Here is a 16711-nt window from a genome sequence, read left to right on the forward strand (position 1 = left end):
ATTACATGGTTAAAAACCAGTTCAGGTATTTACTGACTACATGGTTCTAGAACAGCTAGTCTTTTCCTGGGGATGGGGCTGGTAGGTATCTATAGCTAGCTTATATCAATTCATGCGAACTAATTAGTAAATATTCAGGAATGATATAAGCCAACTATTAAACTGCTAATAGCTTAAAATCAGTGATGTTGGGCATGTTTACACCACAGAAATGGCCAAATGCTACAAAATCAAGTCATTTGGAGAGTCAGTTTACCAGGACATCACTGGATGGGAGCATTAGGCATGGAACTTACGAATTTAATACTATAGACAGGTAATAGATTCCTGATTTGAGAAAATAAGACTTCATATTTGATCCTATTCTACACATGGTCCTCATTATATTGACTTAGGGAGATGGCCAGTGAAACAAACCAAAAAATGAAACTAAAATTTCCCAAGAAAAATGCAAAATATAGCCAAATCCACATACTTGGCTTCATTGATCCTGGGTTATGAAGCTCTGTTTTGTAAAAGTTGCTTCCTAGCTAATCTCTATTTTCAAAATACATGTTTAGGTAGAAATATTCTGAATACAAATTACTATATTTCATTTTGAGAAAAATGGGCATTTGTTATAGACAGTGGACTATTTAAAGATCATGGATAGGGGTATTTTTATTTTTTAAAAAATTTTTAATTTTTAAATTTTATTTTATTTTAGAGAGAGAGCAAGTGAACAGGGAAGAGGGGCAAAGGAAGAGAGAGAGAATCTCAGGCAGGCTCCAAGCCCAATGTGGGGCTTGATCCCATGACCCTGGGATCACTACCTGAGCTGAAATCAAGAGTTAGATGCTTAATTGACTGAGCCACCCAGGCGACCCATTAAAATATTTTATTTTTAAGTAATGTCTATACCCTAAGTGGGCTCGAACTCAACTTCGAAATCGGGAGTCACATGCTCACTGACTGAGCCAGCCAGGGGCCCCAGAAGTATTTTTAAACTCTCCTCTCCACAAAAATCTCTCCTTCCCCACAAGAATCCCCAAAATGAAAAAAAGAAAGGAGAGTTTCCACTTTGTGAAACAAGACTATCCATAACTCAAACTGAGAAGTGTCCCTGGTTTCAGGACAGGAGATGTGAGCCAAGGATTTTATATCCAGCAAAATTGACTTTCAAATAGAAAATCACAACTGTTACAACGGGTCACAAACTTATCAACATGTAAGAATGCAAAGAATATTGTTCTCATGAGCCCTTAATGAGAAAGCTACTGAAGAATGAACTTCAGATAAGCAAAGATGACATAATTTCACCAAAGGAGAGATAATCATAAACTATGTGCCTCCTGATGGAAGAGCACTCTGCCAAAGAAATAAAACCTGAGATCAAGGCTCTGTCTCCAGCTGCCAATTTGCAGAAATCCAGAAGAAAAAAGAGCATGTTGAACTGCCGGTGAATATGCAGGGTCCACGTTGTGGGAAACTCTACATGGTCATGTAGAATTTATGGTTAAATTCCTAGGTTCTTTAACAGATAAAGTAAGGAGGAAGAACCCATCGATTAAAAGAGAATTAAGAGACAGGTCAACAAATTTTAATAAGCAAGATTAAAAATTCAGTTAAAAACTCAGAAGATACAAACTTTTAGAAAGATCATTTAAAGATAGCTAATTTCATAAAAATTATTAATTTTTTCTCAATTTCCTGAATTTTTACTAAAACTAAAATTTGAAGCATCTTTTTTTGTTTTAAGTTTATTTATTTATTTTGAGAGAGAGAGGGAGAGAGCGAGAATCTCAGGCAGGCTCTGCAGTGTCAGCACAGAGCCCTGTGTGGGGCTTGAACTCACGAACCCTGAGATCATGACCTGAGCTGAAATCAAGAGTTGGACGCTTAAGTGACTGAGCCTACCCAGGTGCCCTGAAGAGTATCTCTTAATTTAACTTATAAAAGCATGATTTTATCAGACCTCAGATTGTAAACTACAGTATATGTTTTATACTTACTGTTGAGGCAGTACAACAAGGTTTTGAAGTAACCCAAGTTTAACCTGTTCTATGTCTGTGTGCCTTTGGCCAAGTCACTTAATGTCAGGTGGAGGTGATTTTTATATATCTCTTGTGAAAAGAGTCACAAATTATAACCTATCTCTTAGCTGTTGCAGGAATGCATGAAATATGTGCATAATTCGTGATATTGTGGTTGCCATATGATAGGCACTTAAACGAAAGCTACAATTACGTTGGTTCCGAGTGGTCTGGGGTGGGGCCCAAGAATTTTGTGCTTTTAAAAGCCTCTCAAATGATGCTAATGACTGTTCTAATTTTGGAAACACAGTCTCTGATAAAATCTTCCTGGATGTGAACAAATATTCAGCTTCAAGGATTTTTTTCAATGCATTTCTTAGTAGAAAAACTGGAAGACATCTGGGAGACTGGCAAAATAAACTATGGCCTATCAATTTCCTAAAATATGTGGCCATTAAAATAAAAATCAGATCGCTAACACAGCACTGTTCCAAATGCCTAATACATATCTCATTTAGTAGTCCTGGGAGATGGATTCCATTATTACCCCTATTTCACAGATGAGGAAAAATGTACACGGCGTTACAAATAAGTTGTGAAGCAGAGACATTTCTAAACTTTCTGTACTATTTTTTATAATAAAAAATGGCCTTGTTAGAGGACAGACTGAATTAGCTTTTTAACAGAAATTATTTCATAATCATTGAAGATGAAGCAATCAAATCATTTGCAGCCAAAAACAGTAGGGAAAAATCTATTAACAAGGTACGTTAATTATTTTTCAGGATTTGTGTGTGTGTGCTTGTGTTTTTGTCAGCTTTTTTGTATTTGTAATTTGTTATTTTTCTGATTCTAAATAAATATTCACTATCAAGCCTAATTATGTATTCTTTTTTGTATTGAGCCCTCCTCCCCCCAACAGATTGTATAAGCTTTGGGCCTCACAAAACCTGGATTCCCATCCATCTATGTAAACTGAGAGCCCCTGAAAAAGAGAATGGGACAGAAGTAGTAGAGGAAAAATATTTAAAGAGATAAAACTTTCCTCAAATAACACTTGAGTCTTCATAAAGAGCTGTCCCCAAATTGCCAAGAAGAATGCACCCCACCCCCCACAAGAGATGGGAGACAGAGGTGCCCTCAAAACCGGCTGAATGGTTCTATGTCAATACAATCAGTTTGGAGGCAGCTTTCTGTTTACACTTAGTGGGAACAGGAAGGGTGATCTCATGGGGGAGAGATTGCTTGGAAACTTTCAAAGGTTTTATGTTTGCTGTTCTAATTCCATAGTGCGTTGTAGGACACTACTCATATGGTAGTAACAGTAGCACTTCATTGGTTTCCATAGGAAGCAGAGGAAGGCAATTTAAAGTCCCCATATCAATCCTTTCTTCTTCTTCTTGTTTCTCAGAGTCTGATATTTCTTGTTCGGGATTGGAGTTTCCCATACGAATTTTCATACGGAGCCGAAGGCGGCTCCAAATTCTTGGAAAAACGCCTCAAGGTTTGTTAGAAATTTAGGTGAATGAAACTTCACCAGTAGTAATCTAGAATTATTTCTGTTGAATGAGTTGCAGAATGGACATTTAGTAGATACAGTCTTATGCTTCTAGTGTCTCTACTAAGATTGATATTTAATACAATGCTTTCAGAGTTACAGTTTTAAATATTATAAGTAATTATGATACAGATAGAGAATTCTTTTGTAGATATCTACAAAACAATGACTGATTCCTAAAGATAAATCTTTTAATTTGAATAATTAAATCAGTTCAAGGCTGACAGTACAAATACCTGTTTTCATTGAGGTTTAAAACAGTCTAACAGAAATATATAATTTTGAAATCCCCAAAGTCAGTCTTAGAACATTAGCAAATAGTTCAGAGAACTATTAGCAAATAGTTCAGAGAAAGTGAAATTAGAGGGTTCTCTATTTTCTGTATCAGGATAGTGCAATATTGAATCAACTGTTTATACTGAACACAGATGACAACAAATACCCGCTGAGAAAAAGTCCTTTTTGGCTTATAACTGCTTTTAGGGTGGTCGTACTATTAACTGTCAAATACATTTGAAAAAACAGGGGCAATTTAGCTTATAAATACCCACCTATTCAGACGCCTTTCTAGAATTTTAATGTATACCTACCAAGTGACAAGAGGTTGTCTTGAGTATCTCCTGAAAAGAAGGTAGGAATATCTTATGATCCATTCATGTCTCCTGTGAGTACTTTGAATTAAAATTGGAATTTATAAGAACTAGCTAGAATAAAACCCCACTAATCTGTAGTAAAAAATGGGAAGGCCCACCTGAGTTAACATAAGAGTAAGCATTTGTTAATTGTAATAATAATGGCATATATATGCTATATGGAGATATGGCTGTTCACCCAAGACTTTATTCTTTCTTTATCAGCTTATATATTGTCATTTTTATCATTGTGGGACCAGACAGACATAGCAAATATAAGATGCTACAGAATTCTTTGGAGTTCAATTTATGTTGCAAGTAGTTTAAACTTTAGAATGATTTACTGCAGGTCTCAGGGAACCAGCATGAAGAACTACAGAATGTTCGAAAACACATCCATTCCTGTTTCACCAAAATTTCCTGTTTTCTGCTACCTCATCCTGGCTTAAAAGTAGCTACCAATCCAAACTTTGATGGAAAACTGAAAGGTGTGTTTTTTAATGAATATATACTTACATTACTTAGTCTGGTTGTACAATTGTCATTTTATCTACTGGGCTTACAGCTGCTGATTTAGGTTATCCACTTGTGTGAGGCTGATGACTAAAAAATGTCAGGAGAACTGGGAATCCTGGTCTGGTGCTGGAGCACCTTCTTGGGGAACTGTAGGATTCCATGGGTTCTAAATACTTACATGGAGAAAACAGGCAAAGTCTTGCATTCACCTAGGAGGCAGCGACTCTGCCCTTTTTGCAGAGGTTTCTACTTACGTCTGTACATTGAGAAATGCTCCTTAATGTCTTCCTGTTTAATTTGCCTTATTTGCATTAGAGGAGAAAAATAGATGTCTATGTTATTGGAATGCTGTATTATAAGTTATAGAATATTATGATAAGTTATAGAATTAAAGATTGAAAGAAACATTGTGTAGTTCTGAACTCAAGCTCTTTAAAAGTGCTACTAAGGAATTTAATTATAAACTATTAAAACCCTCAGTAAAAGTGAAATCCTCTTCTGGATGAGGACCAGTTGCTGAAAAATCCAGAAGCACTAGAGTGTTTTTGAAATAGTGTATTCTAATAGTATGTAATTATCTGTCAAACAGAGAGGCATTCCTAACATTTTAAGATTCCAAAAAATCTCATCTTGTTTAAAAAAAAGGGGTGGGGTGGGTGGAAGGGGTCTGAAGAAATAGAATTTAATAGTTCCTAATAGATATCACCAGGTCTTTAGATACTTGCTTTGTAATTCATACAAAAACATTTCTGACTTATTTACTTGTAAGGCTCGCACTGAATACACACCCCACTGAGTTCAGATATTTGCTTAATTTCCTGTGGCCTTTCTGCATCATGTCAGGGTTGGTGCGACAGTGACATTAACAAGCTTTTCAGCACAACTGTTCTCAAAGGGCTTCAAAATTAATCTTAAAAAGGGACAACATAACATGTATTCACTTTTACAGAACTGGCAGGTTTGAAAAGCAAACCTATTTTTTTTCCCCGTTTCCATGGCATTTGTAGTCAGATACCTTATATTTAACTATGACAGTATCATAAATAGAATCTCACATTTCATCAGCAGTATTTCTGTACATGTTTTAAATTATCTTTATATAACAGAACAGATAGCACCAGGCACATATTAATGGAGGGATTCCAGGATCCTATCATGTCACTTGTCCCTGTCACTTACGAATTCCAACCCAGTAATGAGCACACAGACCTCTTGATACTGTGCACTTACCTAATGCCGTCAATGTGTTTTGAATAAATTACATAAAGGGTGGGCTCCCACAAGGCCCCTCTTTCTTCTCTGGAGTTGGGCAGTCGTAAACAGGCAGGGGAGGGGCAGGCCTTCAACAACAGTCCTTTATTGGGACACAAAAGTACTCTGGCTTGTTCCATTCGTGCAGTGTACAGCCACAGTTCTTAAATTAACTGATAGATTTTGCAATGAAAGAGCTCAGGGAGAGAGTTGAAGACAACACACACAGGTATAGAACCCCACCCCCTTTTTTTAAGTTTATTTTCAGAGAGACAGAGACAGCGTGAGCAGGGGAAGGGCAAAGAGAGAGGCAGAAAGAGAATCCCCAGCAGGCTGTGCGCTGCCAGCACAGAGCCCGATATGGGGCTTGAACTCGTGAACTGTGAAGTCATGACCTGAGCCAAAGTCAAGTCGGACACCTAACCGACCGAGCCACCCGGGCGCCCCACGAACCCCACTTTTTTAAGCAGATTTGTTTCTCATCAAATTGTACATATATGTCTAAATATGTACTAACCTACACAATTGTTTTACAGGTACCCCAAAATTATGAGTTTACCAAAGTGGCTAGCCTGAGAGAAAAAAAAAAAATGAAAAGCAGCTTCAGGTGCCCATCAAAATTGCATTTTGATGAGGCTTTCTAGGACACCTGCTGAATCTGTCTGTGTGCCAAAATGTTCTTCTTAGCCTCAGTTTCTCCTTGGGTAGTTTTGAAAGTCAGCTATCTACATTGCTTTTCCATCCCATCCTGAATCTTGTAATTCAATGTGAGTTCTATCTGGGATGTCTTGTCCACTGGCTATGCTGCTCTCCAGAAGGCTGGCATCTGAATAACCACTTTCTTCCTCTACGGAAGAAATGTCTCTAAATAAACAGTTGTGCAAAAATTGTTCTCTGATAATAGTTCCCACATACTCTTTCATAAACTTACAGAAGTACTTTCTAGTTCATTATCAGCAGTAATAATTGTTATAATTACTATTCATGGTCCCTCACTACTGAAAATGTTATCTTACCATTTCCTCTGTTATGTGAAATTTATGATACTATGATTAAATTTAGCTGCTATTAATTTAGTGGCTTCCCACATAGGAAATCAAAAGGATCAGGTTCATTCCTGCTGCATTCAGACAGTTCTTTCCAAGTGCCCACCGAATACCTCTCCTGACATAGTCAGTCTAACCTTTCAATTAACAAGGAGTTACTTTTTTTGTTTTTTTGTTTGTTTGTTTTCTTGAGGTTCCTCTGGGTTATGGTACCACATGTAGAACGGCCAGGCAAACCACATCATAAATTGTGGAGATGCATTCTTAGCAGCTTCAGTTAGAGTTCAGGAAGTGTAGCCAAACACTATTGCAAGGTAATGGTTTTTTAAGAAGCTGTTTCTAATGAACTGTCAGTCAGGTAATCCTGAGATCTCTTTCTTGGTTGACTTACACAGCAGTGCCACAACAGTGCATCTGCCCCACAGAGTTCTTTTACAGCATCTTATCATGTCCCCAGTTGTGGCAGATAACCACTTTGGCCTAGCCCCTGAATTCCTGGCAGAGTTTTACTCCGGTGGCAAAGATTATTGAAGGAATGGTAAAGACAGAACAGCATCCCCAGTAACGGTCTCCCCACACATATTTGTTTGAATACTTGGAGTGGGTCAGAGCTAATTAGCACACCTCTGTAAATTGACCTGAACTGGGCTGCCGATATTCTGGGTCATGTGTGTACTGTGTTGAACTGATAGCGTTAGCAAGAGCTCACCACTGCGTATGTTGTGAACCTTTGGTTTGTGTTATCTGAATCCAGAATTGGGATATCTGGTATTGGTCTCAGTGAGAACAAAGACTATGGCCAGTGCCATCTTCAGAACGCATTTTTAATCCAAATATGCAGTTATATGCTGGCTGCTTTAATGATAATTACCACACCTGCTGGTGCATGAGATACAGGTGTATCTTATTTCATCCCAATTTTATCAGGGAGTGGGTGGGGAGTGGAATTTAAGTACATGCGTTAGAAGTGATTTTAAAGTCATTTTAAAATGAGAAAGTTTGTTTCATACAGAAATTCGGGAAGAATTCATACATTCTAGGTATATAGGAATATTTTACAAATGCTAAAAAAAAAAAAACCAACAAAAAACCTAAGGTGATAAGCAGAGAAGAAAACCTACTGGTATCAGTGAATACAGATGCATGTGGTAACATAATACAGACACCAGTATTGTTAGTGAATATTGGTACCTGAAAAGCAAACCGCAATAATAACTGAATAAATACATTTGAATAAATCTATATATAATACAAAGCAAAATTATGAGTAAGAATTGGTACAATGCAACAGCAAAATACATTTGAATAAACACCTATACAAGTACTCATAAAAGATTGGACACTACAATTTCAAAGGTATACAAAACCTGAAATAAAGGAAGTCTGAAGGATTTCCAACAGTATGCTCATGCATCTCGTAAAGGCAGGAAGCAAGAGAAGAAAAGCATGAATTCTTATGTAAACTAGTATTTCAGTGTATAGTGGGGTTGTAGTAACACGCAAGGAAAATGCAAACACAACCACATGGTTTGAATCTTTATTCTTAAGACCTCAGAAATCACCAGTCCCAAAGCCTGAAAGCTCAGTGATTCTGCTTAAATTCAGATTTTTAAAAATTGTAGGCAGTTATTACATTTACTTAGATATCAAATCTCTGGCCATATCTTGCTTTTTATGTAGGTGTATTTTTCTATATCTTTTGAAATGATTTAGAAATTATCACTATGTTCAAAAGACTTCTCTGAATATGTTATTTTCTATGTTACTTTGCTAAATACGTAATGTTAAGCTTGAACCTAATGCCGTAACATGGATTATGTGTCATCAGTTGTCCTAAACATGATAGGTGAACAACTCAGACATCCTGATTTGCCTCCATGGCCTTTTCTTGCCATGTTATTTTGTATGGGCGAATTTCATCACCAAATGTTGCATCACCATCACTGTCTTTCTGAACTTGAGTACTAATTAACAGACCTTATTCAGTTCTGTACACTTTTCATAAGGTGGGCACGCTAAAAACAGAGCAATTTTTGCATACATTTTCTGGCAGGAATACATCTTATAAACCAGTGAGTATCTGGCCTTTTTCCCATTTATGAGCCTGTATACATAAAACCACCAACAAACTCATCAGAATACATGAAATGTGGTTATGTGAATGGGATGTAAAATATTTGTTTAAAGTTTAACATCAAGAAAGCTACTTTATGGGTGGAAGATAAATATGTAGTTGAAGTAAAGAACAGCAGTTTAGGCAAGGAGGATCACTCATCCAAGAAAAGTGGGTTTTGGGAATTGCTTAGATGATGGCAAAGTGAGTGATGGCTTTATCACTGGGGAAGAAGTAGACAAAATCAAGAATGTTTTATTTATTGTATGCCTTGGAGGACTTGGATTGGATTTTTAAAATAATGATGAATGTGCTTTTACTTGTAGAAATAGATGATGAATTCATCAAAAACTTGAAAATACTCATTCCTTGGCTACTTAGTCCTGAGAGCCTAGATATTAAAGAGATCAATGGGAACAAAATCACCTGCCGAGGTCTGGTGGAGTACTTCAAGGTATGACTCTCATTTCTAGAGCATTGTTTTGGAATGCAGTTCCTACTTGAAACAAACAAAAAAGTATAGACTCTGTAATATAGGGGCAAACCTAGGAGGAATCTATAAAAATGAGAAAAAATCATTAGACTCCCAAGAGTAGCTTGCTTTCTGAAATTAAAATTTTAAAACTCTTAGTGTTAACTTTATCTTGAGAGAAATATATTTTTGAAATATAAATATGAGAGTTGGTAAAGTCTGTTTTTTGTGGGGGGAGGAGGTGTTTCTCGAGGTCCATAACATGTAGTCCTCAGTCATGACCTATGCTGAATCTTACCTTCATTCTGAAGATTCTTCCGAAGGGGCTATCCTTTACCTTTCTACTAGAGAAAATTCCTCCACATTTCCTGTCTCTGCACCATGGGCCGATGTAAAGTGGAATAACTTTAAATTTGTGTTTATTTTTTAGCTCAGGTAGCACTGAATACTACACTTTTTTTTTTTAACCAACCACATACATATTGGGGAATTTCAGTAATCAATCTCATTTGTGGAGTGATGCTCCAAGGACTAAACTATTTTTAAAATTCACATTTTTGTCATTAAAAATACTTCACATATCTCCTGTGTGATTATTTACCTTCATCACTCTTAGCAATTAATGAGATGTTATTTATCTATCTAAAATTTGAATTCTTATTGTGCATAACACTATGGAAGAGCTTAGAAGTTAGTAGGAGGTTAAGGACCCTTACAGAAATCAGATATTCCATAAAGCTGACGACAGCAGCAGGTACAAATTCCTGTGAGTAAATGAAAAAGAAAGGTTACTCCTAGCAAGGGATCTGAGAAGGTTTTAGAGAAGGGGGCAGTGACTTAAGTCTTCAAGAAGGGTAGGATTGGCCAAGTAGAGTTGGATGAAAGGGCCACTTCAGGAAAAGGGAACAGGGACTAAGAAAGGGGGAATTAACACATGAGAAAGATAATAGTTCCCCAAACTGTCAAGACTTTAGACCTTCGAGTACAATTTCACAGAGTTTGAGAAATAGTGAATGGAATTACTTGAACATGAGTCTCTCTTTTTCTTTTCATTTTTTTAGGCTTATATAAAGATCTATCAAGGTGAAGAATTACCACATCCCAAATCCATGTTACAGGTATTTATTCATCAAGAGGCGTGACATTTTTAAAAATACTTGTTACTAAAGCTAAGCTTTCCTTAGCTTTAGCCTATGCTAAGCTAAAGATATGCTCCAATCCAGCCGTCAGTAATTGCCAAATAAACATGGTGGAATGATTTATTGGAAGGTTATTTTTCTGTTAACTACTGTTTGTGTGTTCAGCTAAACAGTGTTGTATACACATAGAGAAGCTTCACTTGTGCTGACTATACAAACACTTTTTTTTTTTTAAGTTTATTTATTTTGAGAGAGACAGACTGCAAGTTGGGGTGGGGGTGGGCAGAGAGAGGGGGAGAGAGAGAATCCCAACAGGCTCCACACTGCCAGCACAGAGCCCAAAGGGGCTCCAACTCATGAAACTGTGAGGTCATGACCTGAGCCGAAACCAAGAGTCAGATGCTTAACTGACTGAGCCACCCAGGCACCCCAACATACACTTTAGACCAAAGAGTTCTCATTCTCTTTGTACAAAATTAGTTTGGAAAATAGACTCATATTGTGGTTTAGATTCACACATGTTAACAAGTAGAAAAGCAGGTCCAGGTTTTTAAACAAGTGGTCTCTATAAATAAACATTTAAGGAAGGAGAAATTAGCTTTTTCTTTATTAAAAAAAATTAAGTTGTTAATAGTTCCTTTTTGTCAGTGATCAATTGTTCTATCGGTATCAATCTTTAAACCTAAGACATATTTATATATATATTAGTACAGATAAAATGCACTGTATATTATTTCCCATGTGTTTGGGTTTATAAATTTCCCCCCACATTTGGTGAGAGGGTTGAAAATATTTTTTAAGAAGAAAATTCTTCCAAATGAAAATTCAGTTTTAGAACTGTGACTTAGTAAATTTCTGTTTTATGTATTTTGAAATTTTAATTTTACCAGCTTTTAAAAATGTAGTGGAAATACTTCAATACTTTCAAATTATTTCATGACCTTGTGTTCTTGTACATTTCTTGCACATGATACTCAGAAATGAGAATTGCCTGTGAGAGTTTAATAAATATGAATTCCATTTTACATCATATTTTGTACTTTGTCCAAAGGCCACAGCAGAAGCTAACAATTTAGCGGCCGTAGCAACTGCCAAGGATACATACAACAAAAAGATGGAAGAGGTAAGAATTAAATAATATTTTAAATTATGTTTTAAATAAAATCAGTATTTCTTCCATGAGATCATTCTTTTTTTTTCTTCCAAGTTGTACCGTCTACAAAGAAGTGGTTTTAACTTCTGCTTTCTCAGCCTATGTTTATCACATTTCTATTTATTATATTCCTAAAGTATTTTTTAGGAAAGGAACACTATGTAGGCATAGTGTTAAAACACTTTTTACAAAACATAGTGTTAAAACGTATTTTAGATGTGTTCTCTCTATATCAGAGACACTTTTCTTATTTATTTATTTTTTGGCCATTTCTTCCCACTATTTATAAGTTCTAGTGACTAATATAATGTGCTACCATCTCCACTACACTTCCCTTCTTGCAACAATTCTAGTATTTCTATCTTAACTATAAAAAACTGTTAGGAAAAAAGAAATTAAGCCTCAAGGGCCAATATTTCTACATACTATATTTCCTCTTTTTAACATTCCGAATTTGGGTGCATCGAATAATTACTGTATATACCTACTAATTGGATAGGTTTTTTCCCTCTGAAAATGTTCTATGATAAAGATTACATCCAAAGTAGCTGGAGTCTTAAGAGTCAAGAGAAATACAGTATATGGAATAGTGTTCACACCATACCTAAACGGTACTTAGAGTATGTACTTAGTATGCTTTATATAGTTAAATCTCAAAAAACCAAAGTGAAAGGTATGGGTAACTGAGATTTCCCTTGTAACTTTTGAAAAAACTGCAAATGTGGTCCAAGAACATTTAATATGCTTTCATTTGGTCTCTTGAAGAAAATACTGAAAGGGCTCCATTCAAACAAAATCAGTAAAACTGCCAAAGAACATGTTTTTCATAATTTTACTTTAGAGTTTTATAGCACTACTCATTGTTTTAAGCTAAACCTCATTGGTTAAAAATACTTCAGTGTAGTTAGAATAAATTTCCTAGAAGAACTTGTATATAAGTAGTTTATTTGAATTTGGATTCATTCTGTGAATGAACTCAGTTTGCAGTTCACTTTGCATCATGCGTTTTCATCTTGAGGAACTTGGATTAAGTCTTGGATATTCTTTCCCAGGTGAAAAAGAGAATAAAAATTAAGAATGGCTTTATTTAAGTCACTTATAAAGTACCGGTCCCACTTACAATGATGCCTGATAATGGAGGGTGCAAATGTGGGTTGACAAAACATAAAAGTAGACACCTTCCGTGTTCTAACAAATTCATCTAGCTAAGTGGAAGATTTTGACACAGTTGTGAATTTTACTCTGCATTGCATAAATGGCACTTCTCTATCTGATACAGATTTGTGGTGGCGACAAACCATTTCTGGCACCTAATGACCTACAGACCAAACATTTGGAGCTTAAGGAAGAATCTGTGAAGCTATTCCGAGGGGTGAAGAAGATGGGTGGGGAGGAATTTAGCCGGCGTTACCTGCAACAGCTGGAGAGTGAAATAGATGAACTTTACATCCAGTATATCAAGCACAATGATAGCAAAAATATCTTCCATGCAGCTCGTACCCCAGCCACACTGTTTGTCGTCATCTTTATCACTTACGTGATTGCTGGTGTGACTGGATTCATTGGCTTGGACATCATAGCTAGCCTATGCAATATGATAATGGGACTGACTCTTATCACCCTGTGTACCTGGGCATACATCCGGTACTCTGGAGAATACCGAGAGTTGGGGGCTGTAATAGACCAGGTGGCTGCAGCCTTGTGGGACCAGGTAGGAATACATTTCATCCTTTTCAACTAATTTCGGCACACTTTTGAATGCCATCTGTTTACCAGACACAGTGTAAGATGTTGGAAATAAACAGGTGAAAATGACTTGGGCCCCAGTCTTCGTGGGCTTTAAAATCGGTCAGGATGGCCAGATACAAACTGTAATACAATATGTGAAGTCCCACACAACTGTTTCCCAGTTAGCATTTCAGTATTTTCAAATATCCATGGATTAGGCAGTGGTTTTTTACTTTTTGTCCTAAAAGTTAAAGATGTTAAGCACAGCTGAATTTTTTTGAGCCGATTGTTACTTATGTGTTAAGATTACTTCATACTTAAAACCCATCATTTGGCTAGAGTTGGCTTGGTTAGGGGTGTATGTGAACCACTGTCCTAAGTTGTTGTATCACTGTCTCTTTTAGTATAATCTCCTGAAAGCAAGATCTGATTACTTTAGATTGTCTCTATTTGAGCTAGACATTTGTACCGGGCCACAGGAGTCCAGGTCAAACTCTGGATCAGCTGCTGATCGGTTGGTTGTCCTTTATGTTTCAATTAACCATAACCTAGAGAGTCAGGGTCACTGTGGTCTGTTGTTCAAATAACTGATTATGGGTAGGGAAGACAATAATAAACACACCTAGAAAAATAATGAACTCACTCTGTCATCCTGGAAGGGTCTTCAGTACCTCATGAAAATTTAGGGGCATTTAGTGAAGCTAAAATAGAGATTGTTCATAGAATTCTGGAGTTAAGACTTTTGAACATTTATGTTCTGCAGGTAGTAATGGCTACAATTATTCCAGCATTTATACTTACATATACTCTTTAGAATTGTAACTAATGAATTTACCATGTGCCTTTGAAGAATCTAGCTAAAATAAACTAATGGTCGCACTGTGGGTAAAGAATGAATGGATCCTCTGACCCACGGTCTCAAATAGCTCCTCAACCTCAGAAGAGTGAAGAGGGGCTATTTGAGGTCAATTCCAAGGCCCTCCTAGAACATGATGCTGAGCCCTATGAGGAATATAGAATTGGGTTCGTCAAAAAATTCAGATAAAATATATAATCTGAACTAAAAATATTTGCAGGAGTATTTGTTCTTAAATGCTCATAAATATTGTAAAGAGTTGAATTATCATAATGCTATTAATGAAGCAGGATATATACTTTTCTTTTTTCCCTTTTAAACTGCCTTGCCACAGGGAAGTACAAATGAGGTAAGTTGAATTTTTTTAATTAAGAGCTATATATTTATAAAATTTACGATGTTCTTATTTTGTAAACTAGCCATTAATGGATATCTCAATATAGATTAGAAAATCTCTGGTGACAACTGCTGTGTTCTAAGATTCACAATTTTAACTATGAATTTTTAACATGGTTTTAAATCTATTCCAGACATCTTATGTGATTTGATCTGCATGTGAAACAGAGTGTTGATGATCAGGAATATGATGTGTTGTGTTGTTTCCTGAATGTGTAGAAAATTTTGAAAGAATTTTTTAAATGTTTAATATTAGAGAGAGAGCATGTGCACACACAGACGCGTGAGGGAGTGAAGGAGGGGTAGAGAGAGAGGGAGAGAGAATCCTAAGCAGGCTCCATGCTGTCAGCACGGAGCCTGATACCACGGGGCTGGCTCTCATGAACTGTGAGATCATGACCTGAACTGAAATCAAGGATTGGGTGCTCAACCAACTGAACCGCCCAGGTGCCCCCCAAATCTCCAAATTCTGCAGTTACAACATTGTGTATTTTGTTCTCCTGGGAGTGCAACAAAATACAGTTAGGAATCTTGAGGAAACTTAATTAGTAGAGAGTATTTAAATGGAACTACAACCTTTAGAAGTTGTTTTTAATTTTGGCTTTTGAGTGACCGTTACCTTTACCACTGTAAGCAGGTTCCGGGCCAGTGTGCAGTGTAACTTTCTTAGCATACCTCAGACAGGACCTGTAAGTTGTTCATATCTCCTGCACATGGGCAAAACTCTGTGTCTGAGGAAAGAATCTGAGCTTGCAGGAAGGAATCATTTGTTACATAAGAAAAACGATCTCTGTAGAGTTATTCTGGTCATTATCTTCAGGAAGCAAAACTGATCTTAACGAGAGATAGCACATAATTCTTTCCTCAGTTTCTGCTGTTACATGTAACTGAAGTATGTCCTCTAATTAATATCAATGACACATTTAATACAGGTCAATAAAGAATCATTTTATATAAAATTCAGTAAAACAAATTCATTAAAAAATAAAAGCAATCTAAGCTTTTAAGAGAACACGGATTAAATTGAATGTTAGACTCTAATATGATAGATCTAGGGCAACACCATTTATGCATTTATACCCATATGCATTCATAAAACTGATGGTATTACTTAGACTTAAGAAAACAGCCATAGAGACTTCAAAAAGATAAAAAAAAAAATAATGGAATTTCCTGGGCATTGGTTACTATTTAGAGGATATCAAGTTTTTACCCAGCTTTTAAAAATATTCAGACTCAAGGGTTGCCTGGGTGGCTCATTCGGTTAAGCATCCAACTTCGGCTCAGGTCATGATCTCACCGGTTTGTGGGTTTGAGCCCCATGTTGGGCTCTGTGCTGACAGCTCAGAGCCTGGAGCCTGCTTCAGCTTCTGTCTCTCTCTCTACCTCTCTCCCCTCCTCACCCTCTCTCTCAAAAAGAAATGAATATTAAAAATACATATTAAAAATATTCAGATTCTTTACAGACCAGAATTACATCAATAAGTTGGTTTTAACTGGGTGTTCAATATGTGAAAGTGCGAGGGGGGGAATGAATCTTAGACATTTGCTGAGGGGAAAAAAGGACAAAAATATTTATGGACACTTATGTAAAGCAGTATGTAAAAATTCCTATGATTCAAACACTGTTGACACAAAGAACAATCACAGTTTTAATGAGCAAAGGCTTTCTGAGGTAATGCTTCTGAAAAACGTTTTGTAAGATATAAACCAAGTAAGGGAAACAAGGCAAAAGAGCATGTTTAACTGAAGGATCCCAGTGGCAAGGGGAGGGCAACATGTGCTTATTTACATGACCGTATCAGGAAATAATGGAAAATAAAAATGGCCCCATTCTGG

At 36.5% G+C, this 16711-nt stretch overlaps 1 protein-coding gene across 5 annotated transcripts in view; it reads left to right on the top strand.

Annotated features, from left to right (window-relative positions):
- The window catches only part of ATL1 (atlastin GTPase 1), an 84496-nt gene that overhangs the window by 66893 nt on the left and 892 nt on the right, over positions 1-16711 (top strand). For 4 of the 5 annotated variants that reach the window (XM_042943186.1, XM_042943185.1, XM_042943187.1 and 1 more), the window contains 7 exons: positions 3424-3516; positions 4552-4690; positions 9455-9582; positions 10662-10718; positions 11791-11862; positions 13172-13603; positions 14811-14825. In XM_042943186.1, coding sequence (XP_042799120.1) covers positions 3424-3516; positions 4552-4690; positions 9455-9582; positions 10662-10718; positions 11791-11862; positions 13172-13603; positions 14811-14825 — 936 coding nt within the window. The remainder of the gene's footprint in view (positions 1-3423; positions 3517-4551; positions 4691-9454; positions 9583-10661; positions 10719-11790; positions 11863-13171; positions 13604-14810; positions 14826-16711) is intronic. The other variant, XM_042943188.1, reaches the window with a different exon arrangement.

Source organism: Panthera leo, chromosome B3 (genome assembly GCF_018350215.1).
Source record: "Panthera leo isolate Ple1 chromosome B3, P.leo_Ple1_pat1.1, whole genome shotgun sequence".
Taxonomy (NCBI): Eukaryota; Metazoa; Chordata; class Mammalia; order Carnivora; family Felidae; genus Panthera; species Panthera leo.